General features: G+C 36.9%; 1 protein-coding gene across 3 annotated transcripts in view; it reads left to right on the top strand.

The window, feature by feature from the left end:
- LRRC49 (leucine rich repeat containing 49) overlaps window positions 1-21,617 on the top strand; it is a 135,242-nt gene that overhangs the window by 12,711 nt on the left and 100,914 nt on the right. For 2 of the 3 annotated variants that reach the window (XM_022579921.3, XM_089907041.1), the window contains 4 exons: window positions 1,346-1,448; window positions 2,785-2,988; window positions 10,992-11,058; window positions 15,844-15,987. In XM_022579921.3, coding sequence (XP_022435629.2) covers window positions 1,346-1,448; window positions 2,785-2,988; window positions 10,992-11,058; window positions 15,844-15,987 — 518 coding nt within the window. Of the gene's footprint in view, window positions 1-808; window positions 1,004-1,345; window positions 1,449-2,784; window positions 2,989-10,991; window positions 11,059-15,843; window positions 15,988-21,617 lie in introns of all 3 variants that reach the window. The other variant, XM_089907040.1, reaches the window with a different exon arrangement.

Below are 21,617 nucleotides of genomic sequence, written 5' to 3'. Positions count from 1 at the left end.
AAATACCACTGCTTTACATTTCTTTAGCATGATATATATGGAACTCGATTTTAAGATGACTTCCCAAAGAATATGTTAGCTTCCTATATTTGGGTTCATCTTTTTGCTTTATTGGTCAGTTTAAGCAGTAGAATTCTGTGGTACCTTAAGTTCTATTTTACTGCTTATCACTCCCATCAGCATCGATTGCTGCTTTTAGGAAATGTTCTCTTTGTAGAAGGAAATAGAGTTGATTTCTTCTGGTGTTCAAACTGGTACCTTTGACCCATTGCTCAAGTCTTACTTCATTTCTGGAACTTCCCAGCATCTTTTATTAACTATTCTACATTCTTCTAGGTCTTTAGAATGTATCTTAATATCCACCTCCCTCAAAACTCATCTGTGACCATCTTCTTTAAGTAAAAAATAACCAGACACATTTATGTGTGAAATTATAAATAGATATTGTTTTTTTATTCTGCATTTTGTGTATGTTTTTCTGTACAGTTTATTAATTTCATATGTGTTTGTCCACTAGATTGAAAGCTACCTAATGGCAGGGGCAATATCTAACCAACAACCTATAAACCTCATAGGGGTGTCACATACCTTGTGGACCCTAAGTACAAGCCTAACTACAAAGGTACAAGATTTATTGACATCCACTGTGGTCTCTGCAATATTCTCTACCAATAGTAGTTGAACATACAAAGAAAAATGGATGATGTAAGGTTTACATTTGTTATCCAAAACTACTTTCTCTGTATTTCCTGTAGCAAAGTCATGTATTGTGTAGCTTTGTGATAAAGTTTTTGATATTTTGAATGAGATGGAAGAGTAATAAGCCCTTCACCTCGTGATAAATCATCCTACATCTCATCCACAACAAATGTGACAGAATTATGTGGGCTGAAAATGAAAACTACCATGAGCTCCTTATCAGCATTTGGAGATTCTTCCATTCAGACACCTTCAAAGTCCAGAATCCGGCCGGGCTGTCATAGTGCTGGCCCAAATGTATCTGGTAATGAGGGACTATCATCTCAATTATAAGAGAGTTAAAATTTAGTATTAGGAGTCAGGTTATAAAGGGATAAAGATAGCACTAGCGTAGTTCTATACTTTCAACCAATCTATAAGGCAAGGGAAAAATTATTTGGTATACACAGAACACATAGTTTTCGTTTGAGGAGGAAAGAAACTAGCTCACGTTTAGTAACTAATTTCAAATATGGAGAGCTATGGAAGCTGTATTTTCTAGAAAGGATATTTGTAGGTGCCAGAGTTCTCCAAATATAAGGTGACTTTAGTTTCAAGATTTTAAAAGTTTTTCTTAATCAAGTAATTTGTATATCATTTTCAATAGGTGATCATATTAATTTGGTGAGCTCATCAATGCCATCATTTCCCATTCTCCAACGTTCTTCTGAAGAGAAAATTCTTTACTCAGACAGGTTGACCCTAGAAAGGTGAGGACAACTTACTTTTTTGACTAGATAATTTATAGACATGGTACAAGATTTGAGAGGTACAAAAGTCTCTCTCCCTCCTCTTATTTTCCTGCTATTTAGTTCTCCTACCTAGGTATAATCACTGTTACCAGTTTTTAAATTTATCCTTCCAAGGGTATGTGGAGAAATTTTATATCTATATAATGTAAAAGAGCTTGACTATACTCTAAAACAGTACTATAGATAAAACTTCAAAATATAGTTCTCACATGGGCTTCTCTGCCCTATCCAGTTGAGTTCCCTTTTACCTCATTTGCTCACAGCCTCCTAATGTCTCCTTCACTCACCCTGCTACAGCCATACCTGCCTCCTTGTTGCTCCTTGAATACACCAAGCATGCTTAAACCTCAGGCCTTTTGCATTTGCTGTTCTCTCTGCCTGGAATGCTGTTCCACCACATATCTGTAGACTCACTGTCTTTACCTCCTTCAGATCTTTACTCAAGTGTCATCACCTAGGGAGAGCCTTCCCTGGCCACTCTCGCCAAAGCTGTAACTCCTTCAACCCTGACTGTCCCCAGCCCCTTTCTCTGCTTTATTTTCCTTCTTAGCACTTATCACCCTCTAACATATTAAATATTTAACTTATTAAGTTTATTGTTTGTCTCCTCCCACTAGAATATAAGCTCCACAGACACTGGGAGTTTTGTTTAGTTCTGTATTTCCAGCACCCAGAACAGAACCTGGGACAAAATAAACTCTCAAAAAATTCTGAATGCATAAGTATGTTTAGGACTTGATCCCCATCTTTAAATCTAGGAAAGTATCAGCAGTAGAATGGTGGATGAAGGATTTCAACCTTACCTTAGCACTATAACCAGCAGGGAAACTATCTCTGCTGTGCATACCTTTAGCTTAGCAGTGCATATCTGATAGCAAATGGTTAACCAAACTTCCTAGCTTAGCAATGCCTGAGCAGTGGATTGATGGCAAATGCACTTCTCTGGTTATGTGACATGGTTCTTTGAATCATCTCAACCTCTACTGCAGAAGGCAATTACATTGAGTATTTGATGATGTTAAGTTAATTTTATGTGAAATAATTAATGTTGGAGTTTTTTAAATGCAATTAGAACGAGACTTACTTTTAATAATTACCCTGGCCAAAGTATACTGGCTTTTATATGAGTGAATTACACTTAGATCTACAATGCTTAGTTCATGGAGGCAAGAAGTGGTTCTATTTATCTTTTTCTCCTCACAACATGGGAGCATGAAGATACTACTATTAATATTTGTAAGAGGAGGCAGACTGCTAAATCAGAACTGTATTAACTTTAAAAAATGTTTTCTAGGCAAAAGCTGACTGTATGTCCTATCATCGATGGGGAAGAACACCTTCGTCTGTTGAACTTTCAACACAATTTTATAACTCGGATCCAAAATATTTCTAATCTGCAGAGGCTAATATTCTTGGATTTATATGATAACCAGATTGAAGAAATTAGTGGGCTTTCTACTTTGAGATCCCTCCGTGTCCTTCTGTTGGGGAAAAACAGGTAATCATTGCAGATCAGTTTTTGTTTGTTATACTTAGGACGAACGTTGAATCCTATGGTGTTTAGATGGCAACTCAAAATTGAATAATACTTAAGAAACTAATAGACTAAAATTTTTGAAAGATTACTTAAATGGATTTAGACTCAGTCATAATTTGTTTTATGAGATTCAGTCTGATAATTATTCAAACCAAGTAACATTTATTAAGTGTATATTTTATTATTTCTATTGCTTTCCAGTGCCATAACTTACGTGGAAGTAAATAGCAGACTTTGGCCTTTATGTTTGTTTTTTTTTAAATTTTTTTTATTGGAGTATAATTGCTTTACAATGGTGTGTTAGTTTCTGCTTTATAACAAAGTGAATCAGTTATGCATATACATATGTTCCCATATCTCTTCCCTCTTGCATCTCCCTTCATCCCACCCTCCCTATCCCACCCCTCCAGGCGGTCACAAAGCACCGAGCTGATCTCCCTGTGCTGTGCGGCTGCTTCCCACTAGCTATCTAACCATGCCTCTCTCTTGCTTTGTCACAGCTTACCCTTCCCCCTCCCCATATCCTCAAGTCCATTCTCTAGTAGGTCTGTGTCTCTATTCCTGTCTTACCCCTAGGTTCTTCATGACACTTTTTTTTTCTTAAATTCTATATATATGTGTTAGCATACGGTATTTGTCTTTCTCTTTCTGACTTACTTTACTCTGTATGACAGACTCTAGGTCTATCCACCTCATTACAAATAGCTCAATTTCATTTCTTTTTATGGCTGAGTAATATTCCATTGTATATATGTGCCACATCTTCTTTATCCATTCATCCAATGATGGACACTTAGGTTCTTTCCATGTCCTGGCTATTGTAAATAGAGCTGCAATGAACATTTTGGTACATGACTCTTTTTGAATTATGGTTTTCTCAGGGTATATGCCCAGTAGTGGGATTGCTCGGTCATATGGTAGTTCTATTTGTAGTTTTTTAAGGAACCTCCATACTGTTCTCCAGAGTGGCTATATCAATTTACATTCCCACCAACAGTGCAAGAGGGTTCCCTTTTCTCCACACCCTCTCCAGCATTTATTGTTTCTAGATTTTTTGATGATGGCCATTCTGACTGGTGTGAGATGATATCTCACTGTAGTTTTGATTTGCATTTCTCTAATGATTAATGATGTTGAGCATTCTTTCATGTGTTTGTTGGCAGTCTGTATATCTTCTTTGGAGAAATGTCTATTTAGGTCTTCTGCCCATTTTTGGATTGGGTTGTTTGTTTTTTTGTTATTGAGCTGCATGAGCTGCTTATAGATTTTGGAGATTAGTCCTTTGTCAGTTGCTTCATTTGCAAATAGTTTCTCCCATTCTGAGGGTTGTCTTTGGTCTTGTTTATGCTTTCCTTTGCTGTGCAAAAGCTTTGAAGTTTCATTAGGTTCCATTTGTTTACTTTTGTTTTTATTTCCATTTCTCTAGGAGGTGGGTCAAAAAGGATCTTGCTGTGATTGATGTCATAGAGTGTTCTGCCTATGTTTTCCTCTAAGAGTTTTATAGTTTCTGGCCTTACCTTTAGGTCTTTAATCCATTTTGAGCTTATATTTGTGTATGGTGTTAGGGAGTGATCTAATCTCATACTTTTACATGTACCTGTCCAGTTTTCCCAGCACCACTTATTGAAGAGGCTGTCTTTTCTCCACTGTACATTCCTGCTTCCTTTATCAAAGATAAGATGACCATATGTCCGTGGGTTTATCTCTGGGCTGTCTATCCTGTTCCATTGATCTATATTTCTGTTTTTGTGCCAGTACCATAGTGTCTTGATTACTGCAGCTTTGTAGTATAGTCTGAAGTCAGGGAGCCTGATTCCTCCAGCTCCGTTTTTCGTTCTCAAGATTGCTTTGGCTATTCGGGGTCTTTTGTGTTTCCATACAAATTCTGAAATTTTTTGTTCTAGTTCTGTGAAAAATGCCAGTGGTAGTTTGATAGGGATTGCATTGAATTGGTAGACTGCTTTGGGTAGTAGAGTCATTTTCACACTGTTGATTCTTCCAATCCAAGAACATGGTATATCTCTCCATCTATTTGTATCATCTTTAATTTCTTTCATCAGTGTCTTATAGTTTTCTGCATACAGGTCTTTTGTCTCCTTAGGTAGGTTTATTCCTAGATATTTTATTCTTTTTGTTGCAGTGGTAAATGGGAGTGTTTTCTTGATTTCACTTTCAGATTTTTCATCATTAGTGTATAGGAATGCCACAGATTTCTGTGCATTAATTTTGTATCCTGCTACTTTACCAAATTCATTGATTAGCTCTAGTAGTTTTCTGGTAGCATCTTTAGGATTCTCTATGTATAGTATCATGTCATCTGCAAACAGTGACAGCTTTACTTCTTCTTTTCCGATTTGGATTCCTTTTATTTCCTTTTCTTCTCTGATTGCTGTGGCTAAAACTTCCAAAACTATGTTGAATAACAGTGGTGAGAGTGGGCAACCTTGTCTTGTTCCTGATTTTAGAGGAAATGCTTTCAGTTTTTCACCATTGATGACGATGTTGGCTGTGGGTTTGTCATATATGGCCTTTATTATGTTGAGGAAAGTTCCCTCTATGCCTACTTTCTGGAGGGTTTTTATCATAAATGGGTGTTGAATTTTGTCGAAAGCTTTCTCTGCATCTATTGAGATGACCATATGTTTTTTCTCCTTCAATTTGTTAATATGGTGTATCACGTTGATTGATTTGCGTATATTGAAGAAGCCTTGCATTCCTGGGATAAACCCCACTTGATCATGGTGTATAATCCATTTAATGTGCTCTTGGATTCTGTTTGCTAGCATTTTGTTGAGGATTTTTGCATCTATGTTCATCAGTGATATTGGACTGTAGTTTTCTTTCTTTGTGACATCCTTGTCTGGTTTTGGTATCAGGGTGATGGTGGCCTCGTAGAATGAGTTTGGGAGTGTTCCTCCCACTGCTGTATGTTGGAAGAGTTTGAGAAGGATAGGTGTTAGCTCTTCTCTACATGTTTGATAGAATTCACCTGTGAAGCTATCTGGGCCTGGGCTTTTGTTTGTTGGTAGATTTTTAATCACAGTTTCAATTTCAGTGCTTGTGATTGGTCTGTTCATATTTTCTATTTCTTCCTGATTCAGTCTTGGCAGCTTGTGCATTTCTAAGAATTTGTCCATTTTTTCTAGGTTGTCCATTTTATTGGCATAGAGTTGCTTGTAGTAATCTCTCATGATCTTTTGTATTTCTGCAGTGTCAGTTGTTACTTCTCCTTTTTCATTTCTAATTCTATTGATTTGAGTCTTCTCCCTTTTTTTCTTGATGAGTCTGGCTAATGGTTTATCAATTTTGTTTATCTTATCAAAGAACCAGCTTTTTGTTTTATTGATCTTTGCTATCGTTTCCTTCATTTCTTTTTCATTTATTTCTGATCTGATCTTTATGATTTTTTTCCTTCTTCTAACCTTAGGGTTTTTTTGTTCTTCTTTCTCTAATTGCTTTAGGTTCAAGGTTAGGTTGTTTATTCGAGATGTTTCCTGTTTCTTAAGGTAGGATTGTATTGCTATAAACTTCCCTCTTAGAACTGCTTTTGCTGCATCACACAGATTTTGGGTGGTCGTGTCTCCATTGTCATTTGTTTCTACGTATTTTTTGATTTCCCCTTTGATTTCTTCAGTGATCACTTTGTTATTAAGTAGTGTATTGTTTAGCCTCCATGTGTTTGTATTTTTTACAGATCTTTTCCTGTAATTGATATCTAGTTTCATAGCACTGTGGTCAGAAAAGATACTTGATACAATTTCAATTTTCTTAAATTTACCAAGGCTTGACTTGTGACCCAAGATATGATCTATCCTGGAGAATGTTCCATGAGCACTTGAGAAGAATGTGTGTTCTGTTGTTTTTGGATGGAATGTCCTATAAATATCAATTAAGTCCATCTTGTTTAATGTATCATTTAAAGCTTGTGTTTCCTTATTTATTTTCATTTTGGTTGATCTGTCCATTGGTGAAAGTGGGGTGTTAAAGTCCCCTACTATGAATGTGTTCCTGTCGAGTTCCCCATTTATGGCTGTTAGTATTTGCCTTATGTATTGAGGTGCTCCTATGTTGGGTGCATAAATATTTACAATTGTTATATCTTCTTCTTGGATCGATCCCTTGATCATTATGTAGTGTCCTTCTTTGTCTCTTCTAATAGTCTTTATTTTAAAGTCTATTTTGTCTGATTTGAGAATTGCTACTCCAGCTTTCTTTTGGTTTCCATTTGCATGAAATATCTTTTTCCATCCCCTTACTTTCAGTCTGTATGTGTCTCTAGGTCTGAAGTGGGTCTCTTGTAGACAGCAAATATATGGGTCTTGTTTTTGTATCCATTCAGCCAATCTGTGTCTTTTGGTGGGAGCATTTAGTCCATTTACGTTTAAGATAATTATCAATATGTGTGTTCCTATTCCCATTTTCTTAATGTTTTGGGTTCATTATTGTAGGCCTTTTCCTTCTCTTGTGTTTGTTGCCTAGAGAAGTTCCTTTAGCAGTTGTTGTAAAGCTGGTTTGGTGGTGATGAACTCTCTCAGCTTTTGCTTGTCTGTAAAGGTTTTACTTTCTCCATCAAATCTGAATGAGATCCTTGCTGGGTAGAGTAATCTTGGTTGCAGGTTTTTCTCCTTCATCACTTAAAATATGTCCTGCCAGTCCCTTCTGGCTTGCAGAGTTTCTGCTGAAAATCAGCTGTTAACCTTATGGGGATTCCCTTGTGTGTTATTTGTTGTTTTTCCCTTGCTGCTTTTAATATGTTTTCTTTGTATTTAATTTGTGACAGGTTGATTAATATGTGTCTTGGTGTATTTCTCCTTGGATTTATCCTGTATGGGACTCTCTGTGCTTCCTGGACTTGATTAACTATTTCCTTTCCCATATTAGGGACGTTTTCAACTATAATCTCATCAAATATTTTCTCAGTCCCTTTCTTTTTCTCTTCTTCTTCTGGAACCCCTATAATTCATATGTTGGTGCGTTTAATGTTGTCCCAGAGGTCTCTGAGACTGTCCTCAGTTCTTTTCATTGTTTTTTCTTTATTCTGCTCTGCAGTAGTTATTTCCACTATTTTATCTTCCAGGTCACTTATCCGTTCTTCTGCCTCAGTTATTCTGCTATTGATCCCATCTAGAGTATTTTTACTTTCATTTATTGTGTTGTTCATTGTTGTTTGTTTCATCTTTAGTTCTTCTAGGTCCTTGTTAAATGTTTCTTGCATTTTCTCTATTCTATTTCCAAGATTTTGGATCAACTTTACTATCATTATTCTGAATTCTTTTTCAGGTAGACTGCCTATTTCCTCTTCATTTGTTAGGTCTGGTGGGTTTTTATCTTGCTCCTTCATCTGCTGTGTGTTTTTCTGTCTTCTCATTTTGCTTATCTTACTGTGTTTGGGGTCTCCTTTTTGCAGGCTGCAGGTTCGTAGTTCCCGTTGTTTTTGGTGTCTGTCCCCAGTGGCTAAGGTTGGTTCAGTGGGCTGTGTAGGCTTCCTGGTGGAGGGGACTAGTGCCTGTGTTCTGGTGGATGAGGCTGGATCTTGTCTTTCTGGTGGGCAGGCCACATCTGGTGGTGTGTTTTGGGGTGTCTGTGGACTTATTATGATTTTAGGCAGCCTCTCTGCTAATGGGTGGGGTTGTGTTCCTGTCTTGCTAGTTGTTTGGCATAGGATGTCCAGCACTGTAGCTTGCTGGTCCTTGAGTGAAGCTGGGTGCTGGTGTTGAGATGGAGATCTCTGGGAGATTTTCGCCATTTGATATTATGTGGAGCTGGGAGGTCTCTTGTGGACCAGTGTCCTGAAGTTGGCTCTCCCACCTCAGAGGCAAAGCACTGACTCCTGGCTGCAGCACTAAGAGCCTTTCATCCACACGGCTCAGAATAAAAGGGAGAAAAAGTAGAAAGAAAGAATTAGTAGAAGTAGAAAGAAAGAAAGAAAGAAAGAAAGGAGGAAGGGAGGGAGGGAGGGAGGAAGGAGGGAAGGAAGGAAAAAAAGAAAGAAAGAAGATAAAATAAAATAAAATAAAGTTGTTAAAATAAAAAAGTAATTATTAAGAAAAAAAAGAAGAAAAAAATAAAAAAAAAAAACAGATGGAACCCTAGGACAAATGGTGGAAGCAAAGCTATACAGACATAATCTCACACAGAAGCATACACACTCACAAAAAGAGGAAAAGGGGAAAGAAATCATAAATCTTGCTTGCGAAGTTCACCTCCTTAATTTGGGATGATTGGTTGTCTATTCATGTATTCCACAGATGCAGGGTACATGAAGTTGTATGGAGCTTTAATCCTCTGCTTCTGAAGCTGCTGAGAGACATTTCTTTTTCTCTTCTTTGTTTTCACAGCTCCCAGGGGCTCAGGTTTGGATTTGGCCCCGCCTCTGCGTGTAGGTCGCCAGAGGGCGTCTGTTCTCCGGTCAGACAGGACGGGGTTAAAGGAGCCGCTGATTCGGGGACTCTGGCTCACTCAGGCCAGGGGGAGGGAGGGGCACGGAGTGCGGGGCGGGCCTGCGGCGGCAGAGGCTGGCGTGACGTTGCACCAGCCTGAGGCGCGCCGTGCGTTCTCCCGGGGGAGTTGTCCCTGGATCCCGGGACCCTGGCAGTGGCGGGCTGCACAGGTTCCCCGGAAGGAGGATGTGGATAGTGACCTTTGCTCGCACACAGGCTTCTTGGTGGAGGTGGCAGCAGCAGCCTTAGCGTCTCATGCCTGTCTCTGGGGTCCGCGCTTTTAGCTGCGGCTCGCGACCGTCTCTGGAGCTCCTTTAAGGAGCGCTCTTAATCCCCTCTCCTCGCGCACCAGAAAACAAAGAGGGAAGAAAAAGTCTCTTGCCTCTTTGGCAGGTCCAGACTTTTCCCTGGACTCCCTCCCGGCTAACCGTGGCGCACTAACCCCGCCCCGGCGGGTGAGCAGACAAGACTCTCCGGCTGGTGAGTGCTGGTCGGCCCTGATCCTCTGTGCGGGAATCTCTCCGCTTTGCCCTCCGCACCCCTGTTGCTGTGCTCTCCTCTGCGGCTCCGAAGCTCCCCCCTCCGCCACGCGCAGTCTCCGCCCGCGAAGGGGCTTCTAGTGTGTGGAATCCTTTCCTCCTTCATAGCTCCCTTCCCACTGGTGCAGGTCCCGACCCTATTCTTTTGTCTCTGTTTATTCTTTTTTCTTTTGCCCTACCCAGGTACGTGGGGAGTTTCTTGCCTTTTGGTAGGTCTGAGGTCTTCTGCCAGCATTCATTAGGTGTTCTGTAGGAGTTGTTCCACGTGTAGATGTATTTCTGGTGTATCTGTGGGGAGGAAGGTGATCTCTGCGTCTTACTCCTCCGCCATCTTGAAGGTCTCCTCAAGAGCTCTTTTTGATAGGGCCATCTGGAAAGGCTGCTTCGAGAAGATATTTGAGCCAAGACTTGAATAACGTGAAGCAGTGAACCGACCATGTGAAGTTCTGGGGGAAGAACATTAAGGAAGAAGGAACAGCAAGGGTAAACACCCCAGGCAGAAATGAATTTGTCAAGTTAGAGATGGCAAGAAAGCTCCTGTGGCTGGGGCAGAGTGACTGGGTGCGCTGGAGTCTTGGTAGGAGATAAGCTGGAGGAAGAGTCAGTAGTCAGAGAGTTTAGGGCCTTGAGGACTGAGGTAAGGAATTTAGGCTGTATTCTAAGGTGAAAGGAATTGCCTTGAATAAGTGCCTTGTGCTAAAGTTCCTAGAAGTAGAATTGTTCTTTCCTAAAGATAGGACTTTCAAGCTGACTTTGGGACATTTCCCCAATGGGACTGCATCTTTAACATTATAATTAAATCAATGAAAAAAAGGTTTTAATATATAATTTTATATAATTTCTTTCTCTATATATTTCTATGTCTGTCTATCTGCCTGCCTATCTGTCTAGAAAGAATAAATGAAAATGAGTTATGCCTTAGAGTTTTTGATTTACAATAGATGTGGTACATCTGTATTTCTACTCTGCTTACTCTGATTTTCAGAATCAAGAAAATCTCAAATCTGGAGAATCTAAAAAGCTTAGATGTCTTGGACCTTCATGGAAATCAGGTATTGTTAAAGCCCTTTCATTTCTTTCTTATTTGAAAAAGCTCTAGGAAATTTCATATGAAAGTTTTAAGAATTATACTTGTGTTGAATTTTTCCAAAGTTACTTTACTGATTCAGCGAAATTAGCTTTGGTATTAAGGTATTAAGCTCATTTATGTAAGGTTTGGTAATTCCTCAATGGTAAGCGACAGATAAAACTTATAAAACATTTAGAATTCTTATAGTTATGACAATTTTGATTCTTATTTAGTCTTTTATTAACTTATAACCGACCCCAACCCAAGAACTAGAATATTACTAATGATTTTCTTCTACTTAAGTGTTCCTTCTTTATTCCAAGACAACACTATTCTGGATTTCACATTTATCATTCTTTTATTGGTGTTTTTAGTTGGTTTGATCACATATATAAGTGTCTAAATAATATATTGTTTAGTAGTATTGTCTTTTAATTAAAAAAAAGGTGTCAAACTATATATTGTCATCAGTGTTTGCTTTTTGGATACAACATTATGTTACTGAGTTTCATCTATTTTGACTACATAGCTGTAGTTTATCTTTATTATGTTCCATGGTTTGATTACACAGAAACCTTTTTCTCTGTTTTATTATTGATAGACATTTGGGTCGATTCCTTTTTGTTTGGTTGGGTTTTGTTTCCTGTTAGGATAGTACTTCTAAGAACATTCTTGTACATGTTTCTTCCATACATCATATGTACTCTAGGGTATATATCTAGGAGTGAAACTGATGGGTCACCGGTTATTTAAATGTGTAACTTTAAAAGTTAATGCCAAATTGTCTTCCAAAGTGATTGTACCAGTTTATACTCCCACCAGTAACACATAATAGATCCTGTTGCTTCACATCCTTTTCAACATTTGGAATTTTCAGACTTCTTAATTTTTGCCAGTTGAATTGATATAAAGTGGTGTCCCCTTATGGTTTTGATTTCTAATTCCGTGATTACTATATAACCTGGGATCATTATTCCATTTTGATTAGTTTGTCTACCCATGTATTTGTCTGTCTTAATTTCTCTGTCTGGTTTGTTATGTTCCCTCTCCTTATTCTTCTCTTGCAGAGCATCTTGGCTGTTTTTTAACCCTTTGCTCTTACATTTAAATTTTAGTCTTTGCAATATAAGTACTTATTTATAAATAGCTACATGAGCTACATACTCATGCAGCAGGTAAAATCTCTCCTGAGGTGGTAAGTGTACATGTTGGGGTGATCTGGGAGTCCCTGCCTGTTGAGAACAAATCTCCCACTTGCAGTTGGTCAGGTGTAAACCTCAGTGTGATCTCTTTAGGCCTTCTAATAGCTGTTAGTCCTACTTGTTTTGTTGAAAAGCTAATATAATTAATAAAACCTTGATAGATGTATTAGATAGGCCACATCTGCTGGGTTCTAATCTCATCCCAGCCCCATCTATATGTCTGCCTGTGTGTGCACTCAGAGGGAGGAGTGTTGATGTCTGGGAATTGTCCAGCTCTGCAGGCTGGTTAGTATCACTGTAGTAGAGGGAAAGTTACCCAGTTAGTTAGATGGTGGTGGAAAAGGAAGAAGAATTAGAGTCTTGTCAGTAAGAGAGCATCATATATAAAGGCACTGAGACTAAAAACAACATGATAAGTATGTTTTACTGCTGGAGAATTTAGCACATGTTGAGGGATGGTGAGAGATGAGGCAAGAGAGGTAGGTTTAAGGCCAGACTGTGGAAGGCTTTATATGCCACAGTAAGGAATTGCTATTTTATCTTTCTGTAACCCACTATTTTAAATGCCATTCATCAGTATAAGTGAAACATTTTATGGTAGCAATATTTTTCTTAAGTTTATTTTAAAATGTATATATGAGAAATAAGATTTATGTCATTTTTATATTATTATATACCTTTAAGAATTCCTGGGCATTACCCAAGATCTATAAGAGCAACTGGTAAATGGATAATGTATCACTTGGTCTAAATATTAGACCAAGTCACCTTGTTACCTTGTTAGCTGACCTGTGTTATGTGTTATGTGTTAAATGAAAATCTGAGTCTTGTTTCAAATATTTAAATCCAATAAACAAAAATTTGGAGTATTTCAAAGCAAAGACAGTCTTGGTGACTAAAAAGTCAGGAGATACACTATTCAAGTTGAAACAACATGCAACTCTAAAAAAATGGCATCAGGTAGTTAAAAAACTAAAAGAAAATTAAGTGACTATTTTTTGTGTTTTGAATTTACTTCCATTGGAAATAATGATACGTGATGTACATTGTGAAATGAAATATAATTGGTTTATGGATGTGAAAACATTGATAGGAATAGTGATAGTGTTCAAGAAACAGTTTGGAGAATGTAAAGAGTTGAGGGGAGGTGAAACTGGAGACAGAGAACAGCTGAGAGACTAATTCAATAATCTTGGTAAGAAGTGATGGCAACTTAAAGTTGTAGCGATAGGGATATAACAAGGGGGCAGATTGGATAAATATTTAAAAATTAAAAACATTAAGATTTAGCAATTGATTGTATGTGAGTAGTAAAGAATACAGAGGAATATGAGAGGTTGACTCTCAGTTTATGACCTAGATTTTTTTTTGTCTACCAGAAAATGTTCTCTTGGTAAACGCTTGCTTTAACATGGACACAAATGTGCTTCAAAAAGAACCTTTTCTTTCAGTGACATCTTTTCCTTCAGGGAGAGCTGACTCTTTCTGTGGTTGCTTGCCTGGAAGCAGATGTCTTTCCTATTGCTGAGTAGGAAGGTTGTCTTTATCCAGATAGAGCAGTCTGGGTTACTAGTATACACATACATAAGACTGGAGTATCCAGCTTTCCTAGACATACTAAGAAGCTCTGCTGTCTACTTTGAGACTCTCTCTTATCAGTGTGACCCAAGATTAGGCTTTTGAACATTCCTATCATCTCTTCTTCTGGCTGTGAAATTTATTAACTGATCAAGAACGCTGCTCTCACCCTACACCACCTTTTTTCTGAAATTTCTGTCATTTGCTCTATGCCTGTGACTTTGTCCCTGGCTGCAACAAGTAACAGACGGTTCCATCAGAGATGCTGCACACAATTCTGACCTGTCTGATTGCAAACCAAGAAGCTGAACAATATCCCCAGTGACTTTTTTAAAATTACAGATTGATACCTATATATAAGAGTTAACAACGTTTCTTTTCAGAGTGACCAAACTAAAATGTAGGCATTCTAATTATATGTCCCACCAGGAGCAAATAGAATTGGAGAAAGGTAGTTTTCTAAAAGAAATGTCCCAGGATTATTAGCAGAAGGGAGAATACACCATATACAGGTTATGTACCCCTTCATTCTGTATATTTATCTTTCTTGAGTTCAGAAAAGCTTTATGTATATATTTACATATTGCTTTTCCATATACCTATCTCTATTTTTTTAGTATTTTAGTAGAATTTCTCAAGCTTATGCTGTTATTATTGATTTTCTACAGTGTCTGTGTTACTTTTTGCTGATTCTATACATTTTAAATTCTGTCACCTATTTAGTTTTGAAATGTTTTTGTCTGTGTCTTACTGTACAGTTCTGTAATCTGCAAATACTGATAACCTTGTTTCTTCTTTTACAGATTTTATTTTCATTTTACATTAGTTACACCAAAAATCTCAGGACAAATTTTAAAGCATGATCATATATTATCTTTATATATTATTGAATTTGCGATAAATATACTTAGGTTTCTCCTCTTGAATGTAGGTGGAATCTAGACGGTATTTCTCGAATATAAGAGAAAGTCCAAACAATATCATAGAAAACTGGATTATAAATCTTAAAAAAAGGCTATTTTAGCCAATATCTGCTTTGAAGTGTTAAATAGAAAATTTCAAATAATATTGTGATGGCAACACAGATGAGAAAATTAATCTTCAGTGATTGTGAAATTTGTTTTAATGTTCAGAAGAAAAGTGTTGTATATAACTCATTGTTGCTTAAGTACATTACATTAAAAGGTTGAAGCCCTCTGCAAGAAGCCCTATTTCTGGGTCATGTAGAAACTCATCCCGTTGTGCTACGCTTGTTGTATTACAGTAGTGGGGCTGAAAATCATGTTGAGCTCTCATCATTTCATGGGCTATACCCTTTAACTTATCCTTACTTGTGCAGCTCAAATTCCTCTGCTGCAGTTCAGTGCTTATGTGCATGTGTATATTCCATAATTCAAGTCCACCATATTGTACCCTGCCTAAACATTATCTGTCTCCTCTCTTAAGCAGTTTCACTAATAAGGAATATCCACCCTCACCCTCTACTGGGGATCGTAGTTCCTTGAATCTTTTCCATTCAGACTCTTGATTGCTCTCAGGATCCTGCAGTATAAATGGAGAATTAACAAGGGGAACTTGGTATCATTCCTGTTCCTTGCCTTTTCTCTCAAAAGGTAGTCTTGTTTGATCAAAACATTGTGAGCTTATGCCTTGGGCTCACAGTTTCTATTTCACAGCTAGTACGTGTATTTCTCTTCACCTTCATGGGACCTGACACAGTGTTGGGCACTTAGAGATGCCCAAACAATGGACTTACTGATTATTTGATAAAATATACTTACCATGGTCAAATTATAAAATATGTTCTGTTAGTTAATCTTCACAAGTTAAGTAACTTCATAATATCTACAACAGAGGAAACGGGAAATAGATTTTGAAATGTCTTCATATAAACTTGTCACTGAATTCAATGACTATGTCTTTTATTTTTATAACATGCACACCTGAGATTTATGCCTGCTAATCATCCCTTCCTCATTTTTTAACAGATTACCAAAATTGAAAATGTCAATCATTTGTGTGATTTGAGAGTTTTAAATCTTGCCAGGAACCTTTTAAGTCATGTTGATAATCTTAATGGGCTGGATTCACTAACTGAGCTTAACCTGCGACACAATCAAATCACTTTTGTGGTGAGTATTAAAATGGAATCAATATGTGATTTCTGGCTTTTCTTTTAAGGGAATGAAATAAATGTTATAGCATTGCTTTCTGCAAAGTAAGAATCTAAAGTAATTTAGTTTTTTTCTGAATTTAAATTGCAGATATAATTGTTAAGCTTTATAATATTTTGATTTGGGAAGTGTTGTGGTGTTTTCCATTCTAAAAGATAAATGTAAAATCAGGAGCACAGATGTTATCAGTAAATGAATCAACTAGTGGTAAATGAATACTGAATCCTTTCCTGTGTTGTTATAGGAATAGAATTAATACGAAAGAAGGTTATTGTTGACTGAAAGTTGATAACTTGTTGCACTGAGAGGGAAAAGGCACAGAGAGGAGTGGTTGAGGGCTTTGAAGACATGCATAAATATCATATTCTTTGCAGTTTTTCAAAGGCAGCTTGGTATGGTGGAAAGAGCATTGTTACATAGGATATGACAGGGTAAGTGCAGGTCTGCTTCAGCTCTCATTATCTGTGTGACATTAGGTAAATCACTTTAACTCTGTAAGCCTCAGATTACTTTAAAATGAGGACATAGGGCTAGATCATCTCTAGAGTCCTTTTTGGCTTGCTGGCTCTGAAGAAGGATATAAATATGGTGGAAAGCTGGCATGTGAGCAGGAGGAAGAGTTGGCATTGTGGGGACAAAACTATAGAAAGGCTACTCTGGAACTCTGAGGATGAACTTCATTAGATTTATAGTTTTATTCAAGTTTAGCAACTAAATAACAGCTTGATGCTCAGGTATTTTGAACTTGTGCATATATGAAGAGCTCTAGAAATACGACTTTCAGCTGTATGACATGATACAGGCCAAGAAGACATCTGAGGATTTATAAAAACATTTGTTCTTTTAACAAGTTTTCTTTGTTTACATGCAATAGAAAAACTACATTACGTTTTCTTTGGGTATCATTTAAGCACTTTTAAAGGTAAAATCTGATTCTTAACTTTTTCAAGACATTGAGTTCCTTAGTAAATAGTTAAATGTACTGTAAGTGGTACACTGGAAAAAGCTGGGAGACAGATGATGCCTTATCTCTAGGCCTCATTTTACAGATTGGTTTCATTTTGAAATTCTCCCAGAAAGTCTGAGCCAAGTAATGCTCATATCTTCTAGGAGGTTGGGATAATTTCAGAACCTTCTCTAAGACATGGATTTATCCCAGAACCTCTAAATTCTGCCAGCTCTTTCCCCAGATTGGATTTAAATATTGGAAATGGCTTGTTTATTTTAAAAGACACCCATATTAATCCGTTACATTGCTGTCTCTAGAACTGTTCAGACTGGACTTAATCTGTCCTAGGGACATTGGGTATGGTAAGAATCCAAAAAGCTTTGGTAGAGTGGAGTACAGAAATCTATTGGCCTTAGCATATTCCTGTCTATGTTTTGTCTTTCATTTGGAAAATGTATAATACACATCCAGGAATTTGCTTACTGAATTTTCTATTGAGTATTATGTCTGATCATTACTGTTCATAGATTAGGCAGCAGTAAACATCTTATGGAAAAGGAAATTGTCTTAATTTCTAAAAGTGAAAAAGATTTATTAAGTATTATACATATGGTATAATTATCATGATAATAAGTATCATGCATATTAATTGATTGGATATTGTTAATATATGTGTAAGAAAAGATCAGAAACTTTTCCAGCTCTATTTCTTTTTTTTTTGTGTGGTACGCGGGCGTCTCACTGTTGTGGTCTCTCCCGTTGCGGAGCACAGGTTCCGGATGCGCAGGCTCAGCAGCCATGGCTCACGGGCCCAGCCGCTCTGCGGCATGTGGGATCCTCCTGGACTGGGGCACGAACCCATGTCTCCTGCATCGGCAGGCGGACTCTCAACCACTGCACCTCTAGGGAAGCCCTCTATTTCTTTTTTGAAGCATCCTTTTCCTAAAAGAGCCAAGAGACTTTTAAATCTGAGGATTCTTTTTTTTTTTTTTAACTGTCTCTTCTTTTTTCCAGGGTCAGTTATTATACTAATTCTTTTTGCTTTTTTTTCTCTTATGGTTTTGATTTTTCTCAATAGCTGGTAATCCTTAAATGAAGGACTATGTTAAGGAGTGGCTGGCTCTCCTGTGCAGCTGAACAGGTCTTTTTAACCATAAAATCTCTCCCTAGAATGATCACTAGATTTGTGTAAGCTGTTGAATCCCACACATTGGCAGACCTCCCTTTAGCGTGAGTGGAAGGGAATAGGCAGCCTCACTGTGTAATGCCAAAATAAGAAAAACTACTTTGTGTATGTGTGTGGGTGTGGGTAAGAAGGACTTCAGTAACTTTTGTGCCAGCTGAAATTGCCATTCCTTTTCCCCCTCTGGTTCTACTGTAGCAGTTATTAACCATCTCCATAGATAAAATACCCATGCTGTCCATCCTTCCTTGATACTGTTTGTTAGAGAACAGACCCTGAGGCTTTAGCTGAGGTTTTCTTCAGCCAGCTGCTCTTTACCCAATGCGTGTGTGCATGGCAGGGGTGGGAGTGGGCTGGGGGTGGGGTGGGTTTGCTGGTGTTCCAGGAATGGCTGTTGAGTAGACAGATCTTTAATAACACATCTACTTGATTAGCTACAGTTACCCATAGTCCATGCCTGTTTTTTGTATGTACTGACTCTGAGCGTGGAAGATGGCATTCTTTTGGAAGGAATCGCTGCATTTGCAGTGCAGCATCTCTCCTGCCAGTTCTGAGCCGCAGTTTTCTCTGTTCAGAGTTATCTCCAATAAGATCCTATCTGCTTTCCACCTTCCTGAAATTCATCAAAAATGTTGATCTATTAATAGCTCTCTTATTTATATCATTTCCATGCTTTCACTCATTTTGTGTATTTTACGTTTGTTTCACCCATTGAATCTTGGGAAGGAGATGAAACAAAGGCATTACCTACTTTACCATCTTATCAGAAACCTTCTTCACTGGTATTTTCGATATAGAAAAGTCATTGTTTATTGTATTAAATTCACTGATCTTTTTCTTGGAAACTTTATAAATTTCTAACCAAATGTCTTTTAAGTTTATATGGTATCTTTCCCTTTTAAAAAACTATGAAACATTTCAGACATTCCCAAAGAATAGGAAATAATATTACAAACATTTGTATGTCCACCAATGAACTTAATAAATAAAATCCTTTTAAATATAGTTGAGGCCTACTATGTAACCCTTCTCCAACACATTCCCTCCCTCCTTTGCAGAGGTAACCACAGTTATGAATTTGGTGTTTATTCCTATGCATGTCTTTTTCCTTTTCCTGTATATATCCCTAAACAATCCCATATATATACCCCTAAACAAAGAAGTAATTATTTTGCATGCTTTTAAGTGTTCTGTAAATGATATCATCAAACTGTACATATCTTCTGTAAGTTGTTTTTATTATGCTTTGAGATTTATCTATGTTGATACCTGTAGCTCCAGTTCACTAATTTCCATTGTTATATAGTATCCCACTGTGTGATTGTAACTAAATATTTATTCTTCTCTTTATGGACATTAATATTATTTCTAATTTTTTGTCGTTAAGAAGAAATAACATTTTTGTACATGTCTTTTTGTGCATAATTATAACAATTTCTCCAGGACAGTGGCTTTCAGACTTTTTTTAGCCATAATCTATAGTAATAAATAAAATGTACATTGAAACCCAGTAATTAAATACATATTTATATGAATACATTATAAATAATGGAAACAAGCATTTCATGACTATACCTACCCTTACTGCAATCCATTCTGGTATATCCTAGTCTATTCTATCTCATTAAAAAATGTTGGTCTCAAAAAAAGTTAGTCTCAATCTACTGAATTGATTTCTTGACGAATGAAAAATTGGTTGCAACCTGCATTTGAAAAATAATGCTCAGTGGTGGATACTTGGGAGAAGCATTGCTAGGTGCCAGGATTATGCACATCATTTCATTTTATCAGCTAGCACCACGTTTTTCTCAAAGTGGTTGTACCAAATTACATTCCCATCAGCATTACCCGAGGGTTCCTTTAACCTCACAACCTTAGTGACATTTGATGTTGTCAGACCTTTTCATTTCTGCCAGTCTTGTAACTATAAAATTGTATATATTATATTGAGATTTTAATTTTAATTTCCAGTGAGATTGAATGCCTTTCATTTTTTTTTCATTTTTGATATTGAGATTGCCTCTTCTGCAAATAGCCTTATCCTTTGCCCACTGTAATAACATTTTTTTTCTTTTTCATATTGATCTGTAGTATTTCTTTTGTTTCTGCTGTCTTTTGAGAAACAGAAATAAAAATCATCAATAGTTTCCTTTATTGTTTCTTCTTTTTGTTTGAAAAATCCTTTCTTATGGGCTGAGGACATAAAGGTATTTTTCTGTGTTGTCTAACAAGAGTTTTAAAGTTATTCTTCACATAGAGGTGTTTCATCTATCTGGAATTGACTTTTGCTTGTGATGTGCAGTTGAAATCCAATTTCTTTTTCTTTTTTTCTCATGGATTACCAATTGTCCCAGCACGTTTTATTGAAAAGTGAATTCCTTTTGTTCTTCCCGCTCACCTTGGCAGTATCTTAATTTAGCAAATTAAATATCCACACATGCATGGGTCTGTGCCTGGCCTCTCTGGTCTGTTTATTTGGTCTCTATCCATGTTCCAATATAACACTGTCGTGATAACTATACCTTTCTATTATGTTCTAAGAGCTAGTAGAATGAGGTCCCCAATCTTCCTTTCCCTTTCCTTCCTTTCCCAGCCTTCCTTCCTTTTAAAAAAAATTATCTTGGTCTTTTCTTTTTCTGTATACACTCTAAAAATAGCATGTTAAGTTTCACGAATAACCCTACTGGTCTGTTTGATTGGACTATCTTTTAAATTGAAGACAGCTGACATTTTTATGACATTGCAGGCTCAATATCATAATGTGAACATGGTATATTAATATGAATGGCATAGTATGTATGACTAGAGCACATTTCTCGATTCATATGTCTCATTTGATGATTTTTATGCTTTTCTCCATAGATCACTTGTTTTTTGTTAGATATCTTCCATATATCTTGTACTTTTTTGTTGTCATTGTAAATTTTTTGGTCAGAAATAGATTTTTTACTGTTATTAGTATATGGAACCACAGTTGATTTTGGTTCATTGACCTTAAATCCAGAAACCTTGCTCAGACACTTAACAATTCTAATAATGTGTCTGTAGATTACCTTAGATTTTCTGGTTAGACAATTATAATTTTTTTCGAACAATGATAGTTTTTCTTTAATCATTATATATTTTGTTTCTACTTATTTGACTGAGCTAGACTGAAGTTTGATTTAACCTCTAGTACAAAGTTGAATAAAGAAACAAAGGTGGTCATCCTTGCCTTATTCCTGATTTTAAAGGAAATGCATCATTGTCTATGTTTGCTAAATGCCATTTATCAGTCTGAAGAAATTATCCTCTATTTTTAGTTTGCTTAGAGTTTATATTATGAATGGTTGTTGGATTTTATTCAATAATTTTTCTACAATCCTTAGACTGATCATATGGATTCTTCTTTAATCTTAATTTTGAAAATTATATTGCAAGATTTTTGTAATGATAAGTCATTCTAGCATTTTGGGT

This window comes from Delphinapterus leucas, chromosome 2, assembly GCF_059928025.1.
Source record: "Delphinapterus leucas isolate spDelLeu-1000000601 "Yukka" chromosome 2, BTC_Dleu_Yukka2, whole genome shotgun sequence".
Lineage (NCBI taxonomy): Eukaryota > Metazoa > Chordata > Mammalia > Artiodactyla > Monodontidae > Delphinapterus > Delphinapterus leucas.
Note: the sequence above shows the minus strand (reverse complement) of the source record. Positions and strands in the feature narration are given on the sequence as shown.